We start from the raw sequence: 26,892 nt of genomic DNA, 5'->3' as shown, positions 1-26,892 counted from the left end.
AGCGCCATGGTTGCCGCCTGTATTTTACCGTGTCCGCCTTGGTGGGTGGCCTAATTACCGCCCTACTCCAAGGTGAGCGGGGGCGGTAATTCCCCATTCACCAAGGTTCTTCCCCATTCCCATTTTTTCCCCCATATGGCATAATGGGAATGGGGAAGGTGCTAATTACGGTACCGCAAATTGTGGTACCGTAATTAGCTCCGAGGTCCCTTTGCGGCACCCTACTTTAACGGCTGTTAAAACCAGCCATTAAAGTCGGGTCCCGCAAAGGGAACTCGTAGTAAGGCGGTAGGGGTTTACCGGTACCGGTGCCCTTACTGGTACCGGTAAACCCCTACCGCCTACCGTGTAATGAGGCCCTATGTATTTTTATTTCCGATAGATACTAAATAACAAAATGTTAGGCTTAAAAATATGTAAATTGGGTTTCCTTATTATTTGAGCTTATCTACATTTAAAAAAAGGTTATAGTATCTGACCTGGTGTGCAAATTGTTTCAAGCTTAATCCGGAGAGAATGCCGACACTAGAGAATATCTGTTTCAGGGAAGTAACTGTTCCATGACACTTTACTCATAGTAACTCCTATGCACTGTCCACTTCTTCAGTCATACATTCAATGGATTGATTTTCTCCTGCAGATTCCTCATCTGATAGATAACCTCATCCAGCTCTGCTGCTCGGAAACCTTTTTGATACGCGGCGTAGTGGACCACGACTCGGCCGTCGATCCGTCTTGCTCAGTGCTCAATCGTCGGCTCTGGACGTGACATTAGGTGTCATATATATACCACTTCACTGTGCCCCATACCTCAGTTCTTTCTTTCTGTGTGCTTGCACGCTGCTTTGGGAACACGACATCGAGTCTTCGACTCAGCTAAAATCGTCAAAGGTCTTCATAATTCCTTGACCGCAATGTCCTCTTACTGGGTTTCAAGCTTGAAGAGGTGCACCGACTGCCATTCTAAAATGTCGGTGACCGACCCGCACAACATTTGTCTGTAGTGTCTGGGTGCGGATCACGAGATGGAGGGATGTGTGTCATGCTCCAAAATGCAGCCGAAATCTATCGGGCCGGCAAACTTGCCTTGGGCCGACCATCCCCAAAATCTCCAGCGTGGTTGCTTGTCTGGTCTTCTGAGGCTGGGACAGAAGGGCCCCCAGCTGAGATGGAGAGGGAAAAGCATTGGCGAAAATCCCAAAAGCAGTCACACTCGAGGAGTCACTCTTCCAAGTCCTCATGTCATGAAAAGGAAAGATGTCACAGACACAAGTCCTGCTCGTCGTCGGAAAAAGGTAAGCCCTTGGCTGGGCCGACCACTCATGAAGAGAGGGACAGTTTTAAAAAAGAAATGCTTGAGATATTTAAAAATCAGGCAGGTGCGGGTGCCCCCCACCGAATAGGAACCCTTGGCAGCGAAATCATTGATGGCTGGTCCATCTCTTCAGCGTCGACTGGCTGGCGTGCCCGACATCATGGCATTACTCAAGCCTCGCTCAACTCCGACAGCCGTGCCATTAGTGTTGAAAGAAAAACCTTTGTGCTGACTATCGCGACAGATCTTTCGTTCCGCTCTCCAGATCAGGGTTCTTCGAATCCATGACATTGATTATCGGCGTTGACCAGGATGATGACCAGGGGCACATTGATCCCATGTATACAGGGTTGAGAGGTGTCGATTTTTTCGATGACCATGCTAGCCTAGTGGCTTTAGCCCAAGGGTTACACGACGCCAGCGGCAAGACATGTCTCCAGATACTGAATTTCAGCAGGGTCAGCCTTACATGCACACCCTATCTATCTATCTACAGATTTCTTATATCGTGCCACACGCCCGAAGGCCTCGGGCACTCACAAGACAGACAGACATTCAACACAAAAGGAGGGTGCAAAGATAGGAGGCCGGTAGCACAGAAAGAGGAGAAAGATCCATGCTAAATTTAGGACCTTGGTGGAAAGAGTAGTAGACACCTTAGGTTTGAAGTCCTCTTCACGGCTTCAAATTGGCGAACATCTTGGATGAAGGTCCTATGAATTAACTTAACCCGGCAATTGTAGACCCCCCTAGCCTTCTTGTGGCAACATCCCTGCTTCATTTCCCCAGTAAACTGTAACTTTACGGGGAAGTACAGGCCGGCAAGAGGCAATCCATCTTTCCTGGCTTCTTACCCTTGTCCAGAAGGCCTTGTTATGCAAGCAGCCACAATCACCACCAGACCTGCGGCATCCACTTCTAATCTGCCTCCAGACAGGGAGATTAAAAAGTTGGATGATATGATATGATAGGTTATTTATAACGCGCTTAATACCCAGAGGTTTCGAAGCACGGACCCGGGGATCAAACCTGTGTTGGTCCGTGTCGTCTTGCTTCCAAGGTGAGCACGTTGCCGCTGAGCTATTCTCCCGTGACAACGGCCAAGAAGGTGTATGGCGGTCAAAGCCACCAATGTGACATGTGGATTTGCAAAGTACTCCTTTCGTTTATGGAAAGACATGGAGCAAGCAACGCAGGACATTCCCAAAGGTGAAATGCAGGATGGATTTACACAGCTGGTGGAAGATGGGAAGGAGGTAGCCAAGCAGTCGTTGCCAATGGGCCTGGACGTGTTTGACTGCGTTGGCTGTTGGATGGGGTCGGCGATAGTGCTAAAAAGCAAAGCCTATCTAAAAACCTTTTGCTTCTCCTCGAATGTCCAGAATAGGGTACTGGACATGCCTTTCGAGGGAGAGTTTCTTTTTGGCCAAAAGGCTAATGACTCTCTGGCAAAGTTCAAAGAGTCAAAAATAGCCGCAAAATCATTGGGCCTAGCTGGGCAGCTGGCCAAACCTGCCTTCAGCTGTGCCTCAAGGGGAAGAGGCTACAGGCGCTGTGCGCCTTATGGCAAGAAAGCGCAGCTCCTACAGGCCATGCAGGGGAAGAGGCGTTTCTCATGTCCTGGAAGGGACAGAGGGGCTTCTAGGGGTCAGCAAACAGCAGTGTGGGTGGCACCGCCCTCTAAGCCACTTTGATTTCCCCACCCACGACTTGCCAGTTGGTGGACGGTTGGCAGAACATTGGCCCTAGTGGCAGGAATTACCTCTGACACCCTGTCCCTGCAGCTCGTTTGGTGCGGTTATTGACTGCCCTTCTTAAGGAAACCACCAGACAGACCCCCACTGCCTCCAATCCAAATGGGACAGGAGCTCCAGGAAGAACTGAGAGTCCTGTTGTCCAAGGGTGCTGTGGAAGAGGTACCCCCCAATCAGAGAGGGTCAGGTTGGTATTCCCGGTATATTCTGGTACCCAAGAAAGGAGGAGGTCTCCGACCTGTAGCCCCTGGTTTCCCGGCCTTGGTCCGTGCAAGGGTGTACTCTTCCCTTCTCCGGAGCAATGACAGTTCCCATGAATACCACCCCCACCCACCAGCCCGCTGGCTAGGGAGGGGCGCTGCACCTGCCAAATAAAATTGCTGTAAACAGGAGATTCTTTGGTGATTAACAGAAACCGACACCAGTGTGAACTTTTATAGGGATCCCAATGAGGACTCCTCTTTATTAAACATACCCATTCTTAAAATCTAGACCGTACGTGAGCTCACCCTTCCTTGGTGGGGCATTAGGGTCCCTAGGGATGAGCTTGCCGCAACCAATCACCTTGCTTAACCCAGGTACCACCCACATGAAGATTGAGGCCAGAGGATGGCCTCTGTGGGTGGTCCTGTCTTGCTTGGCGGCCTTAGGCAGGCTGCCAACCTATCCCTCTATGCCACGCCAGGGTACCTCCCATCTACCCCCAATTAATAACAATGGCCTTCTACATTATATCCTATCTATCCCTACACAAGCTACCCTACTTAGCATTGCCCTAATACCCCAACTCTCTACTTCCCCTACTTAACATTAAATACATATACACATAAATACATAACTATTCATACATATATACTTAGACTCACAACATATATACAACATAAAACACTATATTACAATTGGTTACTGCTGCAGTCAGTCACCTCTTCATAGTACCTTTAGGTCTGACCGATATGCAGGACTGCTCCTGATGACACTGGCTGATGAACTGGGCCCTGCTCCAAAAATGACGGGTGAGGCCTGGCCCCCTCCTCCTCCACAATGTGGGGCCACCTCACACATCCTGCATCCTTTATATTGTCCTGGGCGGCCCCTTATGCACCTGGGGACCGCCCACACTCACTGCAGCGACCCGCATTATTTATATATTATTTTTTGGTGGCCCACGTTGGCTGGGGGGCCCACCCGACATCACCGCCACGGCCTGCAATATATATATTATTTTAGGGTCGGCTGCCTTGGCTGGAGGGGGCCACCATCACTGCCGTGGCCCGTGGATGACTGACTGATCCGAGGGAAGCCGGCGGGCAGGTCTTGTTCCATCTGGAGGACACCTGTCTTCTACTGGATAGGCTGGGCTTTTTCCTGAACTTGAAGATTTCCCATGTGATGCCAGTCCAAAGGCTCAGTTCATCCGAGCAGTCCTAGATGCCCGGGAGGTGAAGGCCTTCCCTCCACATGAGAGAGTCCGCAACAATTACGATGGTACACTCGTTCCCGAATCACGGCACCTTACAAGCAGCTTCCTTCCTGCGCCACTTAGGTCTCATGGCCTCCTGCATTTTACTGGTGCCAGAGGCCATGTGCCGCATGATATCCCTTCAATGGCTCCTATGAGGTCAGTGGTCACAGTACCTTGGAGCCTTCACGGATCCTCTAAAGGTGTCCAGCCCAAGTAGTCTACGATCTCAAATGGTGGACGGACCACGGCAATCTTTTGGTAGGGGAACCCTTCTAGCCTCCTTGGCCTCAGGCCCGGTAGTCACAGATGCATCTCTGAAGGGTTTTGTCACTCACTGCGAAGATTTGCAGGTGAGCTGCCTTTGGTCTGCAACAGAAGCCAGGTGGCACATCAACAGATGAGAGCCATCAGGCTTTTGCCCCGTCTCTCAAGGGGAAACATGTCCTGATTCTGACAGACAACATGATAGCCATGCACTACCTGACCAAGCAAGGTGGCGTGCGCTCCCTTCCTCTCTGAAGAGAGGTGATGCAGCTGTGGATCTAGTTGCTCGAGAACCGGATCTTGGTCTCAGCAGTTCATCTGGCGGGTCAGAGAATGGTTTAGCGGATGCTTTGAGCAGGCAGGGCACAGTCTCACACGAGTGGGAAGAGTGCCAGGAAGTCCTGTAGGATGTCTTCTCTCTCTGGGGTACCCCAGCAGTGGATCTGTTTGCCACAGAGTCCAACAGGTAGTGCAGGCACTTTTGCTCGAGGGAATTCCCAGCGAACGGTGCACTGGGGGATGCGTTTCTGGTGGATTGGACCTGCACGCAGACCATCTATAAGATCTCTGCGCATGTGCAGGTGGAGAAGATTTGAAGCGTTGTGCTGGGAACACGAGATCGATCCCATCTCTTGTCCTGCCACTACAGTGATGGAATTCCTTCTGTCACTGGCCTCAGCAGGCCTTCGGGTTACCACAGTCAAAGGATATTTGGTGGCCTTGTCTGTGTTCAAAAGGTCCCTGAATCAAGGTTCTTTCTTTACGATACCGGTTATGGCCCAATTCCTGAAGGTCCTTGTGAATATGTTTCCACCTACTCCTTTTGTTGTCCCGGACTAGGACTTAAATCTAGTTCTGACCATTTTTATGGTGGCTCCATTTGAGCCCATGCATTCCTGATCCTTGAGTCTGTTGTGCTGGAAAACAACCTTTTTGGTTTCATTTATGTCAGCCAGGAGGGTTAGTGAGTTGCAGACATTGTGCTGCAAGCCCGCATTCTAGCATTTTATTTCTGGAAAAAGTTTTCCTCTGGGTCAGACCTGGCTTTCTCCCAAAAGTGGTTTCTGAGTTCCACATCTCCCAGTGCATAGATATACTGGCCTTCTACCCTCCACTGAACCCCTCTAAGGATGAGGAACAGTTCCACGGTTTAGATCCTAAATGTGCCTTGAGCTCTTCTCAGCAGGACATCAGAGTTCAGAATAACTGAGCAGCTATTCGTGGCCCATTCTTTGTCTCGCAAGGGTCTACCCATAACAAAGCAGACCCCTTTACAATGGATTATCCTTTGCATCGCTGAGTGGTACTAATCTTTTGGCTTCTACAGCCTTACAGAGGGGAGTCTCCATTAGGGACATTTGTCGTGCTGCCACATGGTCATCCTTGCACATATTTACCCGGCACTATTGTCTGGACTTTGCCTGTGGGGCGGATGTGCGTTTTGGTAGGGTGGTTCTGCAAAATGTGCTACTAAAACACTTTCTGCCCACCTTTGTCATCCTAGCTGCTGGGGGAGTCTATAGGTTGAGAAATCTGCAGGAGAAAAGCAATCCATTGATGGAGAAATTACTTACCGTAATGGTCTTTCTGTGGATTCTTCTCCCGCAGATTCCTCATCGCCCCATCCATCCATCCCTGCTCAGAAAGTTCTTATTGCTTTGCGCTTCTGTCTAAGTCAAGGGATGGCTGGTGATTTCTCTGAGGTGACCGCTTCTACCTGGCTAACCACTTGTTTTTACAAAATAAACGAAATGTCTTTCCATTTACTAATTTGACAGGGTTTCACCCCTTTGGGATGTTTCCCATTGTTCCGTTTTTTACACGCGGATTAGCCTTGCCTCCCATCATTTTTCCTCTGCAGCATTCAAGCACAGATAAATGGGTGGATCTGAGGTATGGGGCGTAGTATAGTGACGTGGTATACATATGATGCCCGACATCACGTCCAGAGCCGACAATTGAGCACTGAGCAAGACCGATCGATGGCCGAGTCGAGGTCCACTATGCTCCCTGTCGAAAATGTTTCCGAGCAGCAGAGCTGGATGAGGATATGTATCGGAGGATGAATCTGCAGGAGAAGAATCCATAGAAAGATCATTAAGTAATTTCTCCATTGCAAAAGTCTAAGCTTTGTATAGTACCAGAGCAAGTACCCTAGCACTTTAAGATTTGGGAAGCCTAAGCGTGTGCCCCTCAAAGGCATCCCCCATCCTCTATATCATGTTTTTATATTGCTTCATGTCTGGTACTTTCTACTTTTATGTGTTATAATGACAGGAGTAATTATTATTATCCGGTGTAGTGCTACTCAGTGGTTGAAGATGGGCAAAAGTGGGGAAGGCCGATTGATTGTAAGTCATTATAGTTAAGAGTAAAGGTGTTACTACCAGGAGGTACTTTTACTTTATCTCTTTCATTATCCCCTTCAGTCATATGTATCAGAGGTTCCATGTCTTTCCTGCGTTTGACAGGTGCTGCAGCATCCCTGCTCTCCCCTATCTTTTTCTCAAAGGGGGGGTCCCTCCTTCAATTCCCACCCGCCATCTGATCTTTTTGAGGTGGGTACACCCGCGCCACCCTCCACCCATTCAGTCCTTTTCCCCCTGGCCAGTCTCACCTACCCGATATCCGAGGCTGCCGTGGTCTGGGTTTGCAGTGGCTCACATATACACCCAGTCCCCACCTCATCTATTCCCCCTCCCAGCCCCTTTCCGACCCTCTTCCTGCCCCTTCTCTCGCCTTTTCAGCCCTCTTCCCACACCTTTCCTACCTCGCATCATGTTACCTCCTGTAATGTGCACTCACTTTATGGGCGCAGCAAAGTTGTCAATGTAAACACCCATGTTGCAAATGACAGTGCAGGCAAGACAGCCTACAATATGGGAGACAGATGTAACCACTCATGCTATGATGTATTGTAATCTGCAAGGGTTTAAAAGCCCCAGCTTTTTTGATTTTCACTAATGTTAAATAAAGCAGGTAATTCTGTTTCTGAAAGGGACACCGCCTTTCATAAATGCTCTATGCCAAAATTATAGTGCAAACATGTGCCTTGACTAAGATATTATGCAAACAGCATCAGCCGTAGCCCTGCAGTGGCACAGGGCAGGTTCAAAGGTCACATGTGCACACCTGACAGCTGCTGGAGCACATGTTCCTGCAAGCAGAGGTTTTTTTCATAGTTTGTACCTTTGCTTCCAAACCTAATAATTGTATGTCTGGTAGCACGTAAATCTTTACATATAAGCCATGCCTGGTTGTGGCATGCTGACTACTAAGGTCACACAATTATACACCTACCATAATTTGACATCTCACTAGTGTCAGCTCTGTGATTAGGGCCCAGCTATGACAGGTCGGATGTGCATTGGTGTCTGTTTTGAATGTCTCCACAACTGCCATATGATATAGTGGCCAGGAAGCTGCCTCTTTGATCCTCTTTGAGCCCCTGGACAGAAGCCTACACCATCTTCATGGGTCAGCTCGGAAGCTTTGATTCAAAGGCAGCACTGGCAAAACAAATACATTCTCACATCAGAGTGCTAACAACTGGAGGCCCTTTGAAGTCAGTAGGTAGGAGAAGGGGGCCTAGTTAAATAGCCAGGAGGGAGAAATGGGTTGAGAGAAGGGTTCCACCATATTGGTTTCTGTTAGGGCTCCCTTCCTCTCCCTGCCTCTCGACCCTATTTCCTGCAGGCAAGGGACTCTGGATGTGATATCAGAAGGTAAAGGGCACTTGCTAGAACAGTCTGGATTGGACCCTTTACTGCAGGCTTCCTTTGGACTAATTCCCTGTATCGTTTTGCCTTCATAAGCAGAGGAAATCCTTTCCTTCTTTGATCCATCTTTGATTCATCTTTGGAAGAAAGATGTATCTGGATCTCTGTTCGGAATACTATCTATTCTAAAGTCCTCTGCCATAGAGGTGAAGACAAACTCATCCAAGTCATGAAATCTCTACATCCCCTAACCATCCCCAAGGAACAGTGGGGGTGAAACTGCCGTTAGAGGTCTCACTGCTGGCTGCACTGGAACTGGGACCCTGTACAACACAGTACAGACCAGGAGGGCACACTTAGTCCTGGAACCCCTAGATTAGCACTCACATGAATCCAGAAGCCCAGAAGCAGCTGGAATCTTGTTTTGTTGCCTGAAGACCTCTTAAAGCCAGATCAACCATGCTCAGTGCACTTCGAGTGGCCACAGGACGAGCCGTACTGTTTTTGGCACCCCACACATCTTCGAACTGCTGGCTGTATTTTGAGCCATCCAGACGGTGGATCGATCCATTGAAGCAGTCTGACTTGTCTTAACCTGATTGTGGGCTCAATATCCTGGGAGCAACTGACCTGAGTTGTGACTTGACTACTGGAAGTCATCAACTCACTGTCACGAATGTCAACTCATCCCATCCTCAAACCGACTTGATGCAGACAATGGCAAGATTGCCTACAAACACCAAACACAAGAATAAAGGTTATGTTAAGAGGTCCTGTTCCCCATGTCCAGTTTTTGGGAACCATAGTGACTTTTAAGCCCCCTTTCCGACTCAGTTCTTCCAAAAATATCCTTGAACAGTAGTGATATTATTGCCTGAACACCCCTGCTCATCTACACAAAGTGCCCTTTCACACATTTCTGCATTCTCTGCATTTCATTTACTGCTGTGGGTTCTAGTGATTTCTAATTAGTTTGTTTGCATTTCATTGTTTAATTAAAAGTCTACATTTGTATAGAACCTTGATTGGACATCCTTTAATTTTGGAACCAATGAACGTAAGGTGTTTGGGTTGCTACTGTTATAAGCTCACATCCCTCCTGAAGAGTATAGCCTGCCCCTTTGGGCTGTGTCTGGTTGAGTAGAGGTTTGGGGCTAAGTAGGCAGTTTAGTCACTAATTGTCCCTTTACTCCTGCAGAGCAGGAGGTATTTTATCAGACATACAACTTAGGGGTCACTTTGGCACCACAAACGTGGCATGCTAAATAAAATGTTAGGGTAAATAAATAACATTTGTTGCATGTTGTATAATGTGAAGAAAGAAACTGCCAGAGACTGTGGAAATGGAAAATATTTAAACTATATCTTTATCGGAAATGTAAAGTGTTATTTATTGTGAACATGTACTCTGGTGGATTTTAGTTTAAATGTACCCTCACAGTAATCTAACTGCAATATACCCTCACTGTAATCTAGCTGTAATAGAAGACCAGCTTAATGATGTTAGCATTTTTCTAAACTTCTACATTAGGCTGTCTCTCCTATGCAGACAATGAACAATGGTGCTGCCCCCTGGCTACTGTATAAGCTGCTGCCCAACATGAATTAAGAGAGAACTGAGGGGACCTTAAAAGAGGGATGACTTCTGACTATAGGAATCCGTGTCAGCTCTGGAGGGTCTGCTCTAATCCTGTTCTACCCTTTTGGGTGTGTCTCAGTCGCTCAGTCCTTCTGTGAGCCCCTTCTGTGGTCCACGTGGGCTCCAAGTGAGACAGGCAGGACAGCCCATTGTGCCTTGTCCTGGTCGGGATGAGATGAGAAGACCACCGTCCAGTGCTTTAAGTGGGATACAAATCGAGGGGGGTGATATCTGGAAAGTGGAGCTGACAACATTGTGCAGGGCATAGTAACGGAGAGGAGCTTGAGCGTGGCCATCAAGACCCCACGTCCATCTTAAACTAGGCCTGAAATCACCAATGAGAAAGCATAAAAGCTACTGGCTGCTTTGCATACAATCAAAGGTAATTTTGGGAACACAAGACTAAACACAACATTTTAAATATTACATGTCCATGACAGTTATTCAAACCTGCAACCCCCAACTGAGCTCAGAATGTACACTGGCCTTCTTGCTTATTTCATTTATAAGAACATCCTAATAGAAAAATGACTGCTATGTAACCATTTTTACACATGCAGCCTTCGGGAGTCAGGTGCTCCATCCCTACCTCATGTCACCCCTATGCAGGTACTGGGTGTTCACTCACAGGGAGGGTCATGGGGAGCCCTCTCATGGCAGTTTTTGGAGACTGCCCGGGCTTCACCCTGCCTAGTCCCGGCCCACTTTAAGCCTTACCTCCACATTCTCCAGTATGACACTGCATGATAGAGAGGTTTGACACTGCATGATAGAGAGGTTCTTAGGCCACTTTCCAAGCAGCCTGGGTGAGGAAAGGAATGTGAGAGCCACGCTTTAGCCTGTTAGGAATAGTCTCAGTAAACACCGCTTATAGTCCCTATACCCCAAAAGAATGCACACAGACTCATGCGCAGCTCCTACCTCATCCAAGAAAGGAGGGTAAAAGAGTAATACTCTGAAGTCCCTGTCGGGCTCCAAACAGTGGCTCAGTGAATAGAGTGACAGCTGGATCACAGGCACCACTGCTCTGACCACTGCACATTAGTGAAGTCTCTCCTTACCAGCAGGGGCGGACTGGGAACCAAAAGAGGCCCTGGAAATAATGTTCACTGTGGCCGCATTTTACACATTTTCAGCAAGTTACTATGTTACTAAACAAGAGGCCCAGGGAGCAAAGGCCTACCAGAAGTTCCCCATAGGCCAACAAACCCTTGCTTACCATTTTAATGATAGCTTTCTCAGTTTATTGTGCATTATTCGATTTTTTAAAAATTATTTTTATTGTTTTCCAATAGAAAGTAACTAATAACAATGACATGACATTATCAATCAACCATGAATTCCCCCCTCTTCCCCCTCGACCGGGTGATCTCCGTCTGTACACATCTTCTCTGGGAAGTCTCTTACGCCCTTCATCTGAACAGGTCCAATATCCTTATTTTGTGTGGGCACCATTGTTCTTTATAGTCTGATTGGAGGTACTCCAGAACTAGACCCCAATCGTTTCTGAATTTTTCGTGTTCTCCTTGAATGTTGTATGTTAGTAGTTCCATGGCCAGATGTGACCACAGTCTTCTCGTCCAGTCCACTGCGAGTGGTGGCTTTTTTGCTTCCAGTTATGTGCTATTTCCAGCCACCCCCCCCTGATCAAAAGGCCCATAACATTCCTTTTCTCTGTGACGTTCAGGTGTTTATCCCTGGGTCCCATAAGCCCCCTAGCCACACTTTATCTCTTATATGTTCTGCCCCTGGTGAACATTTGTTTCATTTGGGTTTTTATCTCCTCCCAATAAGATCTTAGCCTTGGGCATTCCCACCATATATGTTGCCAGCCTCCCTTCCCACCACATTCCGTCCAGCATCTATCTGGGGAGTTAGTGTACATTGTGTGTAGTCTCTCAGGGGTATAGTGCCATTGCATCATCACTTTCACCCACATTTCTTTAGTTTGGATGGCTCTCGTCAGTTTTGGTATCATGCCCCATATATATTCCCATCTATCCTTGGGGAGTGTGTACCCTAGGGTTTTCTCCCATCTTTTCAGGTATTGCCATGTGGCTGGTTCTGCTTGTGCATTTACATATTTGTATGTGTTGGAAACAAACTTGCGGGTTCCTGTGCGCGTCATAATGTACATTTCGAAAGGAGTCAAATCCCTAGACGCTGCACTTTTGTGTGGGGTGCACTCAGCCAGTGATGTAGTTGTTCATATTTATAACGGTATTTAGGGGTCAAGTTCAGCTGAGTCGTGCAGTCAGCGAATGACTTTATCTACTGGTCTTGGTGCATGTCTCCCACCATCTTGCACCCTGCCTCTTCCCATTTTCGGAAGGCTCCCCTTTCCATTCCTGGTGGGAATTCTAGGTTTCTGAACACTGGCATGAACGGGGTGGGGTCTTTAGTTGGAGTTTCTTTTTTTGAGGCCTCATCCCACACCCCCAGTGCTGCCTTCATTATCTCGCTAATGTGCGTATTGGCGTGTCTATATTGTTTGTTAATCCATAGCAAGTGTCTGGTGGAAGTTGTTACTACTGCCCTATCCTGCGCTTCCCAGATTTTTTCCCCATTTTCCGGTATCCATTCCTTCAGTACCCAGAGTTGTGCAGCTTCGTAATATTTCTTAAAGTGTGGGAGGGCGCACCCCACTTCCTTTCTGTGTGCCGTCAGGACCGCATTTGAAGCTCTAGGGGTTTTAATCTGCCAGATATAAATTGAGACCATCTTCCTGAGTGTCTTTAAAAATGCTCGGGGGTTTCTTATCGGGAGGGCTTGGGACAGATACATTTTTTTGGGAGTATGGTCCTTTTCACTGCCGTAATTCTGCCCCAATAGGATGTTGTTAATGGGTTCCAATTTAATAGATCTTTTTTAACATTGGCTAGAAGGTGTAGGTAGTTATGGGCATACAGTTCGTCCTGTCTCCCTGTGAACGTAATGCCCAGATATTTGATTCCGGTGGTCGCTATTTTCAATTGGTGTTCCGTCGCAATTGCTCGGAACTCTTTTCTGTTCCCTGCCAGAATCAGGATTTCGGATTTCTGCCTATTTATTTTTAGCCCTGAAAGCCCTCCGAACGTTTCAATCGCATCCATTAAATGCGGGAGCGATTTTCCCGGGTCTGCTAGTGCCACTAGCATGTCATCTGCATACGCAACAGCTTTATGCGCCTGTCCTGCCATCTCTATACCCTTTAAATCCGGATGTTTTCTAATTTTTGCTAATAGGGGTTCTAGATATATTGTGTATAGGAGGGGGATAACAGACACCCTTGTTTGGTCCCTCTTTCTAGTTGCACTGGTCCGATAGTCCTCTATTTACCGCTATCCTTATGGACGGGGAGTTGTAATTGGCTCGGATCATGTCTATAAATCCCTTGCTCATTCCCATTTTTCCCAGTACCCGAAATAAGTTTTCTCCGCGTCCAGGGCCACCAGGGTCGCGGGGGACTGCATGATCCCTATTTTTTCCACCAGGTGCAATACTCTTCGTATGTTATCGTGAGTTTGCCTATTTGGGACAAACCCTGATTGATCTTGGTGGTTCAATTTAGGAAGTAGTGGTGCCAGTCTTGCTGCTGCTGCTAGTATCTTAGTGTACAGCTTTGCATCCAGGTTGATTAGAGCTATGGGGCGGTACACGCTGGGAATTTGCTCCTCCTTCCCCTTTTTATGGAACACCAGAACTTTTGCCTCATTCATGGTTTGGGTCAAGTTTCCTTTTTCCTTAAAGGTGTTAAACATGGCTGTAAGTAGAGGGCCAAGAATATCTTTTTAGGTCTTATAGAATAGTGCTTTATAACCGTCCGGGCCTGGGGCTTTATTTTTTGGGACAGACTGGATTGCAGCGTAGACCTCTTCTATTGAGATTTCCCTGTCTAGAGTTTGTTTGTCTTCCTCTGCTAATACTGGGAGCTGTACCCCCGCCCGAAATGCCTCCTGCTGTTCCTTTCTTGGCAGATCCGAGGAGTACAGTTTCTGATAGAATCTTTTGAATATATCTCCTATGTCTGAGGTTAAGGTCTTGAGCTGACCTGACTCGTCTTTTAAAGCCCTTATGGTCTGTGCCTGCTGCTTACCTTTCAATTATCTCGCTAATAGTTTATCAGCTTTATTCGCCTTCAGGTAGTACAGGTGTTTTGTGTGGAGGAGAGCCCTCTACACCTTTTTAGTGCGGAGAGATTCCAGTTGCCCTTGGACGTGTCTTAATGTTCGCGTCAGTTTTCTGGTTGGTGTTTGTACAATCTCAGCCTGAATCGCCCCTATTTTTGCCTCTAGTTCCTTTTCCCATTGGCGATTCATTTTCTCTCTCTGAGATTTGAGTGCTATGAGGTGTCCCCTAGTTACCGCCTTTAGAGAATCCCATAGTGTTCCCTTATTTGTATCCGGAAGATCGTTGATAGCCAGATAGTCTGTGATATGCTTTCTAAGAGCCTGCCCCGCCACCTGGTCTCTAATAATGTCCTCTGGGAGGCGCCAGCCCCATAACCGGGGGGGAGTTCTGAGTCCAGTTAAGGGATGCCCACAGAGGGGCGTGGTCCGAGAGTGTTATAGGGCCTATCTCTGCCTGTTTTATTTTCCCTAGGAGTCTCACTGAGACCCATAGGTAATCTATTCTTGAGGCCGTATTGTGTACATGCGAAAAGTATGTGTAGCTTTTCTGTTTACCATACTTGTTACGCCATGCATCTGCCAATACAAGGCATGACATTTTCTGCTTTAGTGTTTTTGACGGGGAGCCCTGATCATGCTGCTTGGGTCCAGATCTATCCAGGGAAGGGTCCCATGCGATGTTGAAATCCGCCCCCCCAGCACAACATCCCCTGTGGCTTGGTGTTCTAATTTGTCGTCTAGCATATCCCTTAAGAAACCATCCTGGCCCGTGTTTGGAGCATACACCAAAGCTAATGTCAGGGGCTTACCTTCAACTGTTATGGTCACTATCAGGAATCTCTCCTGTTTGCCTCCCCATGCGGACTTGCGCATGGAGGGAATCTCGAACCGCTATGAGCACCATGCCTTTTTCTCTTGTGTGATCGCCTGTTGAATTTGATTGAACCCTTTCAAGCAAATTCTATGTTTGTCTTGAGCTTTTATGTGTGTTTCCTGAAGCATTACGATATCGTATGCGCCCTGCCTGAGGAATTGTTCCACTTTTTTCTGTTTGACTGGGAAATTCAGCCCCCTAACGTTGTGGTGATTTTTATCCCCATCCCAACTTCTGAAGGTGGAGTCTTTCATTAGTTACTTCTCCCCCCTTTGTAGATTTGGAGTTCTTCCCGGTTTTCCCCTGTCCCCAAATCTCCCTCCCCCATATTTGAGTCGCACAACCCCCAACTGGCACGTTCTTCTCCCCCGCACAAAAACTGCCCTGAGGATGGCATGATTTTCTAAGTTCGGTCAGGCGTATCGCCTTGTGCGTCACGCCCTATGATATTCTCAGGGATAACTTTGAAGGGAATCCTAAACCCTTCCCCATGACTTCAGTGGCGACCGGGTCATTCCCCCTCCCGGCACTTGTTTTGGTTGGTCTCTCGGTCCTTCTTCTGCTGCGGCTGAGTCGCTGAATCTGTGCTTCAATGGTGTCTATCTGCTTCTTCTTTCAGGGTGCGCCACTGACTATTTCTTTCTACTGGGGCGGCTCGGCCTCCTATTAATCGTTTTCCATTCCCACGGGTTCCTTCTGCCAGCGTGGTCTGTGCAGCTAGCCTGCAGGAGCTCATCTTCTTGACCCTGAATGTTCAGCAATCTCAGACCCTCTTCCTGTGTTGTTGTTCTTCTTTGCGACCCCTCCCATGTAAACAGTAGTCTGAATGGAAATGTCCACTTTTATATCTGATCTGACGTGACACCAGCTCCCTCGTTACCTGGGCCATGTCTCTTCTTTTTTGGAGCGCTGACTGTGCTAGATCCTGAAACAAATGGATGTCCTCCCCATTCATTCGCATGTGGTCCATTGACCTAGCCTTTCTGGGGATCTGTTCATTTTGAGAGTACCTGGTGAGGGCCACCAGCACATCTCTCAAGTGGGCGCCTTGGGATGCTGTTCTCTTCTGACCTACCCTGTGGATTCGGTCGATTGGGACTTTTTCCTCCTCCACCAGGTCCAGGATGTCCTTAAATACCTGCTGCACTGCCGTTTTAAGGTCTTTGAACTCCACTGTCTCTGACATATTTTTAATTCTTATATTAGATCTTCGTGATCTATTTTCTAAATCTTCGCACCGAGGTTCCAACTTATGCGTTAGGCGGACCAAATATTCCTATGTTCTGCGACTTGTTTCGTCTCCTCTTCCATATTTTGCACTACCTTCTCGAGGGTGTCTGAGAAAGATTCTCCTAGTCCTGCCACTTTCGTCTTCAGTTCCTGCACCGCGGCTTTGAATTCACTTTTCATGGATTCCAGGTGTGCATTCATTGAGTCCATAAATTGTGCCTGGAACTCCCCAAACCACGCCTTCAAATAGTCTTTCATGGCCAACTCCTCTGGGGGGGATTCGTGTCCGGCCCACTTTTTGGTCCTTTTTACGTTTTAGCCTTCTCCGGGATCCCCAGAGGTGGACCAGATTCTGAGCCTGTTTAGCTTGGGGGCCTGAGGAAGTGTTTGGCTTTGTTTCCCTCTGGATTTTGACATTTGGGCTGACACTTTGGTTGCTTTCGGTGGGTCTGTCTATTTGCAGTCTAATCCCACATGCTGGGCCCTGCTAATGCCTTCCCGTTCTCTCTAATCCGGGGGAGTAGCAGATGGAGGTAGCAGATGGAGATCTGTGGGAGCCCTGTTCTGGTCCTGTGGGTCTCCTGATGATGTCCCAGGCAGGGTCGTATGAGGCCCCTCCACTGTGCGTCCTCTCACGTTAGCAAGGTTTTCTCTTAAAGGAGGGAGGGGTGCCTCTCAGCTACGTGTTTCTGGGCCCTTGACTCCGGGGGGGGGGTCGCTCTGCCTCCTCCCCCAAAGGGCAGTCCTTGTCCCCCGCTTCGTGGGTCTATAGATGAGGCATTTTCTCCAAGGTATGGGGGGACGGGGCCCAATTGATTAATTGAGGGCCTGAGGTGCCCGAGCTCCTGGCCGTGCTTTGCCTCCCCCTCTCCCCCACACCAGTCTCTGTGCTGCACCTGGGTCGATTTGCCAGCCGTGGAGAGACTTCACTTAGCCGTGGCTCCGAAGTTGTTGTGGCCACCCGTGGGCTCCCTCTACACCACGGACCCGGGTCTCTGCTCCCGCGGTCTGGGGGGAGCCAAACACACCCACGACATCCCCCGGCCTGATTCCGAACTGGGCTCACCTTCGGTCCATGCCCCAGATGCGCCGTCTGCTCGTCTGCTCTCCCGGGTGGCATCCTCTGCTCTGCAGGGCCTCTCGTTGGGGATTCCTCGTTGCCGCTGCTCTCGGGCAGCGTGCTTCCTTGTTCCACGGAGGGGCCCGCTGGTTGTTCTTCAGGGCAGCTCTTCTCCGGGTTGGCCCACACGGCTTCCTCCCCTCACCGGGTCCGTGTGCGCCACGTGTCCCTGGAATCTCCGTCCCGCAAGTCTCCTTTGTCGTTCCGGGGGGGGGGGGGGCACTGGGCACCGGTGTCTCGCACAGCGGGCAGGGCGGCCTCCTCAGGAAGGTCACTTTCTCCACTCCTTCTCCATGTGGGGGTTCCCTACACGGGATACTCCACCATTCTGTGCCGCCCTTTCTTCATGTAGGCCAGTGGCGCTTCAGTTCGTTTTTGAATTGATCCGCAGACGGATTGCGACGGAGACACTGCCGGCTCCACCTGCTGGTCCCGAAGGAGTTTCTTTACTCTCCGTGAGGTGAGAAATCCGCTTTATTGATGAGCTTCTACTGCGGCCTGGGAGGGGAGACGGAGCTCAGCTCATGCACATCTTCCCTCCACGGTGGCCATCTGGAAGTCCCTGCGCCTCATCATTTAAGGCATCTTTCCAACCTTAAGTGGAGTTTCTGGGTTTCCCCCAGTATTCGTTTCTCTGCAAGGCTTCGGCTTAAGATGATCATAGGACCCCCTAAAAATACTTCATGTGGATGAGTGTACATTACACTATACAGACTAAATGTGCGAATCTACATACCAGAGAGATGCAATGTACTAGTTAGAATGCCATGGCAAGGAGCTATGCAGTGGGGAAGCACCCTGGTAGGACACTAGCTTGGCGGATAGCAAAGAGAATGGAAGTTGCTTAATGGAATACCTTCGATCAATCTTTATATCAGCAGGAAAATCCAGTTTGTGAAGATTAGGTGGACACATACTTCCAAGATATACAGCAGCAGACAATAAACATGAGTGACCATGAAGAGTTAGAAAAGGAGATCACAGAGAAAGAGATGATTGATGTGATAAAAGTGTATTTCCGTCAAAAGGCCCTGGGACCAGATGGGCAATGCATAAAATTCTATAGGTGGTGTTCCATGATTCTAGCCACTAAGCTATAACTAGTGCATACATTCACACTCAAGAAGGGTAACCAGCCAACTACCTTACGTGAAGGTAAACCGTACCGAATGTGGGTCATATTGACTGCTGTCATCATTAAACAAAATCCTATCTGAAGAAATGGAAGGAAGGTTTACCCCACTAAGGGGACACATTTTGCTCCCAGACCAGGCTGGGTTTATCCCAAGTCATTACAATGGACGTAACTTGAGGATAATGTTTAATGTAATGTGTGCTGAAGCCACAGAGTTGAGGGCAGTATCTGCCACACTACATGCTGAGAACGCCTTTGACTCTGTAGCATGGGTATACATATTCAGGACATTGGTCTGGATAAGGTTCAACGTCAGCATATTAGGCCTTAAACAATTGTTATATAAAGAACCTGGAGCAAATAGTGTAATGAATGGTATGAATTCACAAGAACTAAAATTGCAAAGCGGCACACGGCAAGGATGCCCACTCTACCACCCCTATTTGCTCTTATCATGGATCCTCTCACACACAAGTTCCGGCTGGAATTGGCAGCGAGAGAAATTGTTAATGAGGGATATAATGGTCTTGCTGTATGTGGATGACATTGTAGAGATGCCGATGAATATGTCTTCCATAGCTTCTGCCTCTCTCCCAGCCCAACATTGCACAGGTGAGAAACGTTATTCACTAAGGCAACCATACCGCCCTTATCCCAGGCAGGTACTGCAGGAAACGGGCACAATCTAAAGCTGAAGATGGCACGAGTAAACCAAACCAACCTTATGACAATGCATGTGCATGCATTAGACACAACATGAAGAATGCAAACACTAGGTAACACGTGCATTTATACATGAACAATGTTCATGTAGGATCTAAAAGAAATGAAGAATACTAACATAAGCAGTATATAAGCTGAGTGCAACATGAACAACACAAGAATGTAGCTCACTAATATATATACGAAAGGCCTCAACCCTCCCAGATCGCAAAATACTGACATAACAATAACAAATACAGATCTGTGCAAAGCACAGACAGGAGCTGACAAGTACAACCAAGGTTAGTGTGAAGTAAGGGTGAGTCAGAAAGTGGCAGTGAAAGCACAAGATAGCAATTCCCAGGATGCAAGAACGATACAACCAGCCTCTGTAAGCCAGGTGCAGGACAATAATAAACCCAAAGACTCCCTGGCGACTAGCTCAAGAATATCCCAAGTGGCAAAAGAAACCATAACACTCAGACCAATATTAGGTAAAATCCTAATAAATGCAGGGTGAAATAATTCCAAACATGGTCCCATCGTACGTGACCCATCATTGAAGAACACTGTCTATTAATTGGCAACAAACACAGATAGAACACCTGTTATACTCCCTACGCATACACATTACCCAATTAAAAATGTAACCCCTATAGAATGTATATGTAGTCACCACTATTAACCAATCCCCGTACCCAGTAGGTTTTGTTAACTAAGATTACAGTATGATATCAGTTATGACGAATATTGGTTATAAAATCTGTTGTTTTTGATAAGCATGCTGATAGCAATGCCATTTTAATGCTTGTATGCTGTCCATGCTTTATTTGGATGATAGTAAAGCTGGACTTTGCCTTTCACTTTGTCTATTTTTGTTATTGAGTCCAATTTGATTTGCCTCCAGAACCTCTGTGTAATTGGGGACTTCCCAGGACATCTTTACAACCTACTCATTTATCTTGGCAACCCCTAAGCTAGATTGCAAGAAGCCTTCAATATCATTGACTAGTCTTGAGAAGACAATGTGCTTCATATTAAGTGGAACAAATCAGATGTGCTCCCCCTAGGTCAGGAGTCCTCAATCTTTGGCTCTCCAGATATTTTGTACTGCCAATACAATATTGAGCCAGAAAAGCTAGAAAATAATCATAAGACATTGATAGAACTTCTTAAATAAAATATCCTACATAAAATATTGACTTGGGCTAAAATGGCAATTACACCACAACTGTTCTACCTCTTTGCAAGTGTTCCCTTTATGCAACCGCAAAAACTGTTCACAGACTGCAGATTGAGGTTAGGTAGACTGAAATGGGTGGCTAAACACTCCTCTATACATTAGACCACACTCACATGGACATGATAGAGGCAAACAAGCTTCCCCTGACCTACTACCTGCCTGCACAATTGCAACACACTGTGCCAATGGTGATAATACAGAGACATACTCACTCATGGAACAGAACGTGACTACCCCACATGTAGTGATCACATAATTGGCTTTCCCAGATACCTGGAAACACAAAGAATATAACCAATTGCAATACAACAGTAAAGCATGGTCTTTTGAAATAAAATATTTGGCAGGCCCTATTCCCTACTCACTATTGACACAACTGAACAGCTCTCCATCACACAAACAATTACGATCAGCCTTCAATGCACAGCTCGGGAGCCAGAACAAATCAAAATGCTGGCTGATCTATTCCCAGAGGGTACGCTTATTGAACATATCCTGTTCCTGGAAAGGGTTGTCAAAAGTGTACTGGCCTCAGTGATGTATGCCCAACTCATGTCCATAATGTGGGCCAGGTTTGCCACCTTTTCATTGGTCCAGATTGTCACAGAAATTCAGCAATATGCTGTGGCTGCAGCTGGATGCTGTTTTCTCCTACCAGCTCTGGATAGTGGCATTATGTACTCTAAATCAAAGGAACATGTCAAAGCCACGCTGCGTTGGAAAGAAGACCTGGGCAATCCGATCATAGATGATGTGGGCCAAAGCACATAAGTAACCAAAAAAGGTGTCACTGAATACAAGGTGCAGACATATTCAATAGTAGCTCATCACTAGATTTTGCACACCAATATGGCTTCATTTCTTTTCAAGCTGTACTGGCGGTTCCTACGAGATATGGAGGTAGTACAGGTACATTGATGCCCCTGTTATGGAGCTCTCCAGTCATACAAGATTTCTAGTTGAAGGTTCTGAAAGAAATCTCCAAGATTACAGACAGGTCAATAACTGGTGACCCCCTTAATGCTCTGCTTAAAGCGGAGCCAGGGATTCACCCTCCACCCCCTCCCAATTTAGATTCACTAGTTTAACTATCTTTCTTGACAAAAGTAGGATACTAATATGTTGGCTACAACTACGGCCACCAGAGTAAGCACAATGGGCCTCATTAGGACCCAGGCGTTAAGGGGTTAACTGTGCCGAAAAAGGTGTTGGCGCCGTTAAACCCTTAACGCCTTACTACGAGGTCCCTTTTAGGGATCCAACCTTAACGGCTGGTCCAGACCAGCCGTTAAAGTAGGGTCCCGCAAAGGGACTCTCGATGTAAGTACGGTACCGCAATTTGCAGTACCGTACTTACCGCCTTCCCCATTCCCATTATGCCCTATGGGGCAAAAATGGGAATGGGGAAGGGCCATGGTGGCATGGGGAATTACCGCCCCGCCAACCTTGGAATGGGGTGGTAATTCCCCATTCCGCCATGGCGGACTCCGGCATCGACCATGGTGCTAGTAGCCCTAATGAGGGCCAATGGGTCCTAAACTTGGTTCGTGCAATGAATCTGAAGAAATCTATATATCGATATCCCAGAATTTTGGGTAGATATTCATGCACATCTCTTTAAACACTCTACACTGCAAGGATTACATTTAAAACCCTCTGCATTGTCTACAAGGCTTTCTGGGGCCTGAGTCCAAAATAACATCAACTATCCCTCCGTAAATACCTCCCCTATCGAGCACTTCACTCCTCTACTTCTAACTCCCTTAGGATCAGTCATTTTTCAAAGAAACGAGATGGGGCTGATCTCTGTCTTCGGCTGGGAACTCCCTTTGGAACAGCCTACCTGCCACCATGAAACTTGAGGAGAACCATCTCTGGTTCCGGAAGCACTTCAAGACCTTCCTCTTCGCTTCTGCCTTTGCCCCTCTTCTCCCCTGCTGATCTGTTTCTCTCTCTCGTCATCATGCATCTGTCCACCCTCTTTCCTTCGGACCAGGTACCTGCTCACACTGTCACCCTCCTGCACTGCCTCCGTGCCACCCCTTGCACTGGGGTCTGTATCTGTACCCATAAAGTCCCCCACCAACTTTTCTTCTGCACTTATCAGATACACCCTATCTGCGTAACCTAGCATTACTACTTTTTGTCGCCTTTATTTATTTATTTATTTATTTTGCATATTATTATTTATTCTGCTCTCTCCTCTGTTCCGCACTTTCCACTTCTCCTCCCTTCCATGCACTTTCCCCCTTTTCCCTTTCCCATGAACTTGCTCGTTCTCAATGTCACTGGGCCTAGTAAGATCGTTGTTTTTGCTTATCCCCTTTTTCCCTCCCTGTGCCTGGTCACGCTCTGAAACACTTGTGTATGAGCGCGATATAAATAAAATATAATTTCATTTTATTTCATTTCACTTGATACAACTCCTTTAGAAGAAGAGTAACATATTGTATGGGAGCAGGCGAATTAATTGACCTTAATATAAGATTGGTGTGTGAATAACATACTGGCTTAACGGTCTGTAATACAACATGAGTTACAAAGTTGAAAATGCAGTAGATTGGATTCAGTAGATATGTAGGTGCCATCCATGTCTATATTGTTGTTTATAATGAAAAACTGCAAAATGAAATTTACAAAAATGATTCAGTTAGACTAGATTTCTACACCCTGGCCTGCTGGACAGGTGTGTAGGAGCCCAACATAGTTAGTGAACAGGGACAAGTCGGGGAGCTGTATCCAAACCAATCAAGGCAACATGGAGTGGTCAAAGCTAAGACTCAAGAAGAGGTGAGCCTGGTAAAGAGTCCACAAGGTAGGTTAATCAGGGATTAAACTTAAACAGATAGTTATAAAAAATATATGTATTTATGGCCATGCAAACACTATAAACGAGTATAAGCAAGTAATAATATCGCGCAACACTCATGATAAAATACATATATACAAGCCATGTAGCCAGTGCAATAAAACCACAGTACCCCCACCCCACAATCCTGAAAGGAAAGGTAATGGTTACATTTGAAGTGGCAGTCCAAACAATCCAACCCTAACTTTAGAGGTCCAACCCTAAGTTGAATGAGGCCTTGTGCCCCGATGGTTCACAAAGTTTCTAGCAGTTTTGCGAGCCAGGAAAAAGTTAGGAGAAGGATCTAGTGGGTAGGAGAAAGGTTCAAAAAGTCAGGTAATGATGTATTCTATTAAATAAAACTGTCCCCAGCTTTCGGAGGGCTATCGGCAACAAGTATTGCCAAAGCCAAACAAAGGAAAAACATTTAAAAGTGTTCAAAACGTTTACAGGTGGAGATAGGGGGGCAGGAAGTATTGCTGTAACTCGCCCCCAAACTCTGGATTCTCTTCCAACTTGGCAGATCATCAGAGGGTCATCAGAGGTTAGTTTTCCCGCCGTTGGTTTCACTCGCCAAAGCCCAAGAGTCGCAGGTGCAGGAAAGGTCCCAGTTGGACGCAGAAGCTTTTTAACCTGTTCCTGTCGATGAATGCAACTCACACCAATGCAGCACTCCTCTAGGCAGTGGACTGATGTGGGGAAGCCGGTTTTTACGATCGGTACCCATGCACGGAGACACAAAGGGACACAGTTGTCGTGGTCAGAATTGGCCTCCTATCTAGGGTCCCGTTGAAGCTGGAATGCCGACATTTCACAGGTGGGATTCTTGTAGCACAAGCTGGGGATCCCCAAAGTTCCAAGCTGAAACACAGAACCACAACACCTCTACTGTGGTAGCCCAAACTGGAGTTGGTCAGTCCACAGGATGTTTCCAGGAATGCTTTCAAAGACTCCAGATGGCTGGGCACCGAGCAGATGTCAGGAATGGTATGTGCCACCACTCCAAAGGTCCAAGTACCATCAAAAGCCTTCTGAAGATTACAAGCCAGACAGGGATCCTCAAGGACTGCAGCAAAAGTTGGTCGCTAGGACTTCTTAAGACAGGTCCACGGGTCTTCCACGGACTTCACAGCTGGGCAGGATATAGCTCCTCATAGGATTTCTCCTGTATCTCTAGGGTATGGCCGCAGGACTCCTCTTTTTACCCAAAAACTCAGGTGAGACTGAAACTTAACTCACCCAATGGAAGATCTGCCCCTCACACACACCCCAGCAGTGGTCAAATCAGGACCACTGATGGTGAAACTCATGCATACTCTCTAAACATCCAGAAACCAGTTTGTGGATTGGGAGCAGACAGCCCCAACCCACTTCCGGGGAACACACACACGGGTGGCCCTGCAGTAGCCCACGTAAAACAAGGCTTTCCCGGGTGATGCTTGACCATAAAATGAATTTCCTGACCTGTCAAGGCAGAAAGAAGGCCAACAAACAAAGTCGCCAAAAAAACAAGCAAAAGCCTTGTGGCATGGCAATGTTAGGACACTAGCCACAGTTAGTAGCCAAACGCAGTAAACGCGGTAAGAATAACAAAAAGTATTGCAAAAATAGCTGTGTGATCGGCTTGAAGGTTGGTAGGTGACTGAAACCTATGGGTCGTTACTGTGATGGGCAAGTCTTAGCCAGCTTGTCGTTAGGCACATGTGAAGTAACTAAAACATTCCTTTGAGTGTAGTCTAGGGTCATACAAAAAAAAAACATTGGACTGCCTTGTAAGATGCATTGTGCGATGATAAAACGTAATCCAAAAAATAGATAACGTGTCAGAAGAAAAGGGAAACATAGTTTCCCAGTTCCAACAGCAATAAGGACTAGTCAGTTTCCGCAGAAACAATGAGAAAAAGTGCAGCTGGGTGAAGCTGAAGGCTTCACTTCACTGGAAAAAATCAGGATAGAGTACAAAAACAAAAGCAAAAGGTTTGGGGTCCATAGAAATGGAGGGAAAATTGATAAAAAATAGAAAACTTTCCTAACAGATGCCAAACGAGGTGTGATTGAAAATATAATATTGAAACTTTCTAAACTGTGTTTAGGACAGTGGTGCTACAATGGCTAGTTGTGTGTGTGTTGTGCTAGTGTTCTGTTTGGCAACTCCAACTATTTAACACAGTTCTCTATATTTCACAGAAAGGACGAGCATCACGCCGTTTGGATATTGGCCTGCCGGGGGACCTGCAATTCAGCACCAAAATCAAAACCTTCACGGTAAGCAACCCTGAAATTATTAGTTAGCTACTTCACAGAGCAAGGAGGGGCAGAGAGTTGGGGGCGTCCGAAGAGAGGGCTGCACATGTCATGAAATGTCATCCTATGGCTACATAAAGAAGCGTCATTGCAATACAGCCACCATAGGTAAAAATCTTCCATCTCAGCTTCATGGTCGATTTAGAGGGGGTGGTGGTACCAAAGGCCACAGGTGGCCAAAGATGTAATTGAGAAAATACAAAAGTGATGGTTGCAAATGCTTGAGCCTCCATGCCTCATGCCTCTAAGCAGTGTGCCTCTAAGCAGCATCATTTCCAGTGTTATTAAGCTTATTTATGCCATTACAGTTCCGCTCGAACTGCTAGCTCTTCATACTTGGGATGGCACGCAATCATATGCAGCTCAGAAGCCATGTCAGGGCCCATCATGCCAACCCAAGCGGGTGGGTTATATGTTATCCTCTGAGGGTGGAATCAGATGACATCGGCATCGAGGGCTGGGGCTACATTTATACAAGTTAGAAAGGTATTTTAACACCATAATATGATTTTGGAGAGGATTTGGGTCTGGTTTTGAAGAAGGCTCTGGTGATTACTGGTGGTCAGAGAACTCTCACTAATGCCACATGTTGCTTCTTTCTCACACCTGCTTCTCTTTGTATCCACTATACTACCTACTCTGCTCCACTTGGGCCCCATCCTTTGCACTCTTGCCATTCCTCCTCCTTTCATCCTGCCCTGCTCCCACTTCTCCTCTCTGCTTCTGTACCTCCTTCCCACGGTCGCATGTCTTCTCTCCCTTTCTACCTTCTCACCTCTGCGTCCCTGCATTCTGCTCTTCGTTCCTATTGTACCCTTTACCACCTCTTGCCCTCCATCCCCATTTATACCCCTGCCATGCAGGTGGCCACTGATGTGGTGAAAGATCTGTGTGGACAGCTTGGCATTGATGAAACTACCGAGATCCGGGAGTTCGCTATCTTTGCAAACAAGAGCCAAGGTATGGTGAAGGACCTACACTAATCCTGGGGGTCTTCGTAAATGGGGGCTTTGGGATACAACAGGACATCCCCAGCCGTGGACTTTAGGCATTGTTTGGGGATACGAAATGGACACTGTTACCATGTGAAAAATTGATCTGTTGGGAAACTAGAAAATGTCACAGTATGATTTTGGTTTGGTTTGGCCTAATTTCTTTGACAAAATCTTACCTA

At 47.2% G+C, this 26,892-nt stretch overlaps 1 protein-coding gene across 1 annotated transcript in view; it reads left to right on the top strand.

The window, feature by feature from the left end:
• The window catches only part of MYO15B (myosin XVB), a 721,855-nt gene that overhangs the window by 540,200 nt on the left and 154,763 nt on the right, over nucleotides 1-26,892 (top strand). Inside the window, exons 36-37 of the mRNA XM_069654768.1 lie at nucleotides 25,602-25,679; nucleotides 26,582-26,678. Coding sequence (XP_069510869.1) covers nucleotides 25,602-25,679; nucleotides 26,582-26,678 — 175 coding nt within the window. The remainder of the gene's footprint in view (nucleotides 1-25,601; nucleotides 25,680-26,581; nucleotides 26,679-26,892) is intronic.

The sequence above is a fragment of the Ambystoma mexicanum genome, chromosome 3q (genome assembly GCF_040938575.1).
Source record: "Ambystoma mexicanum isolate Mex_15411 chromosome 3q, UKY_AmexF1_1, whole genome shotgun sequence".
NCBI lineage: Eukaryota > Metazoa > Chordata > Amphibia > Caudata > Ambystomatidae > Ambystoma > Ambystoma mexicanum.
The sequence above is the reverse complement of the archived record's forward strand: the minus strand, read 5'-3'. Positions and strand labels throughout refer to the sequence as shown.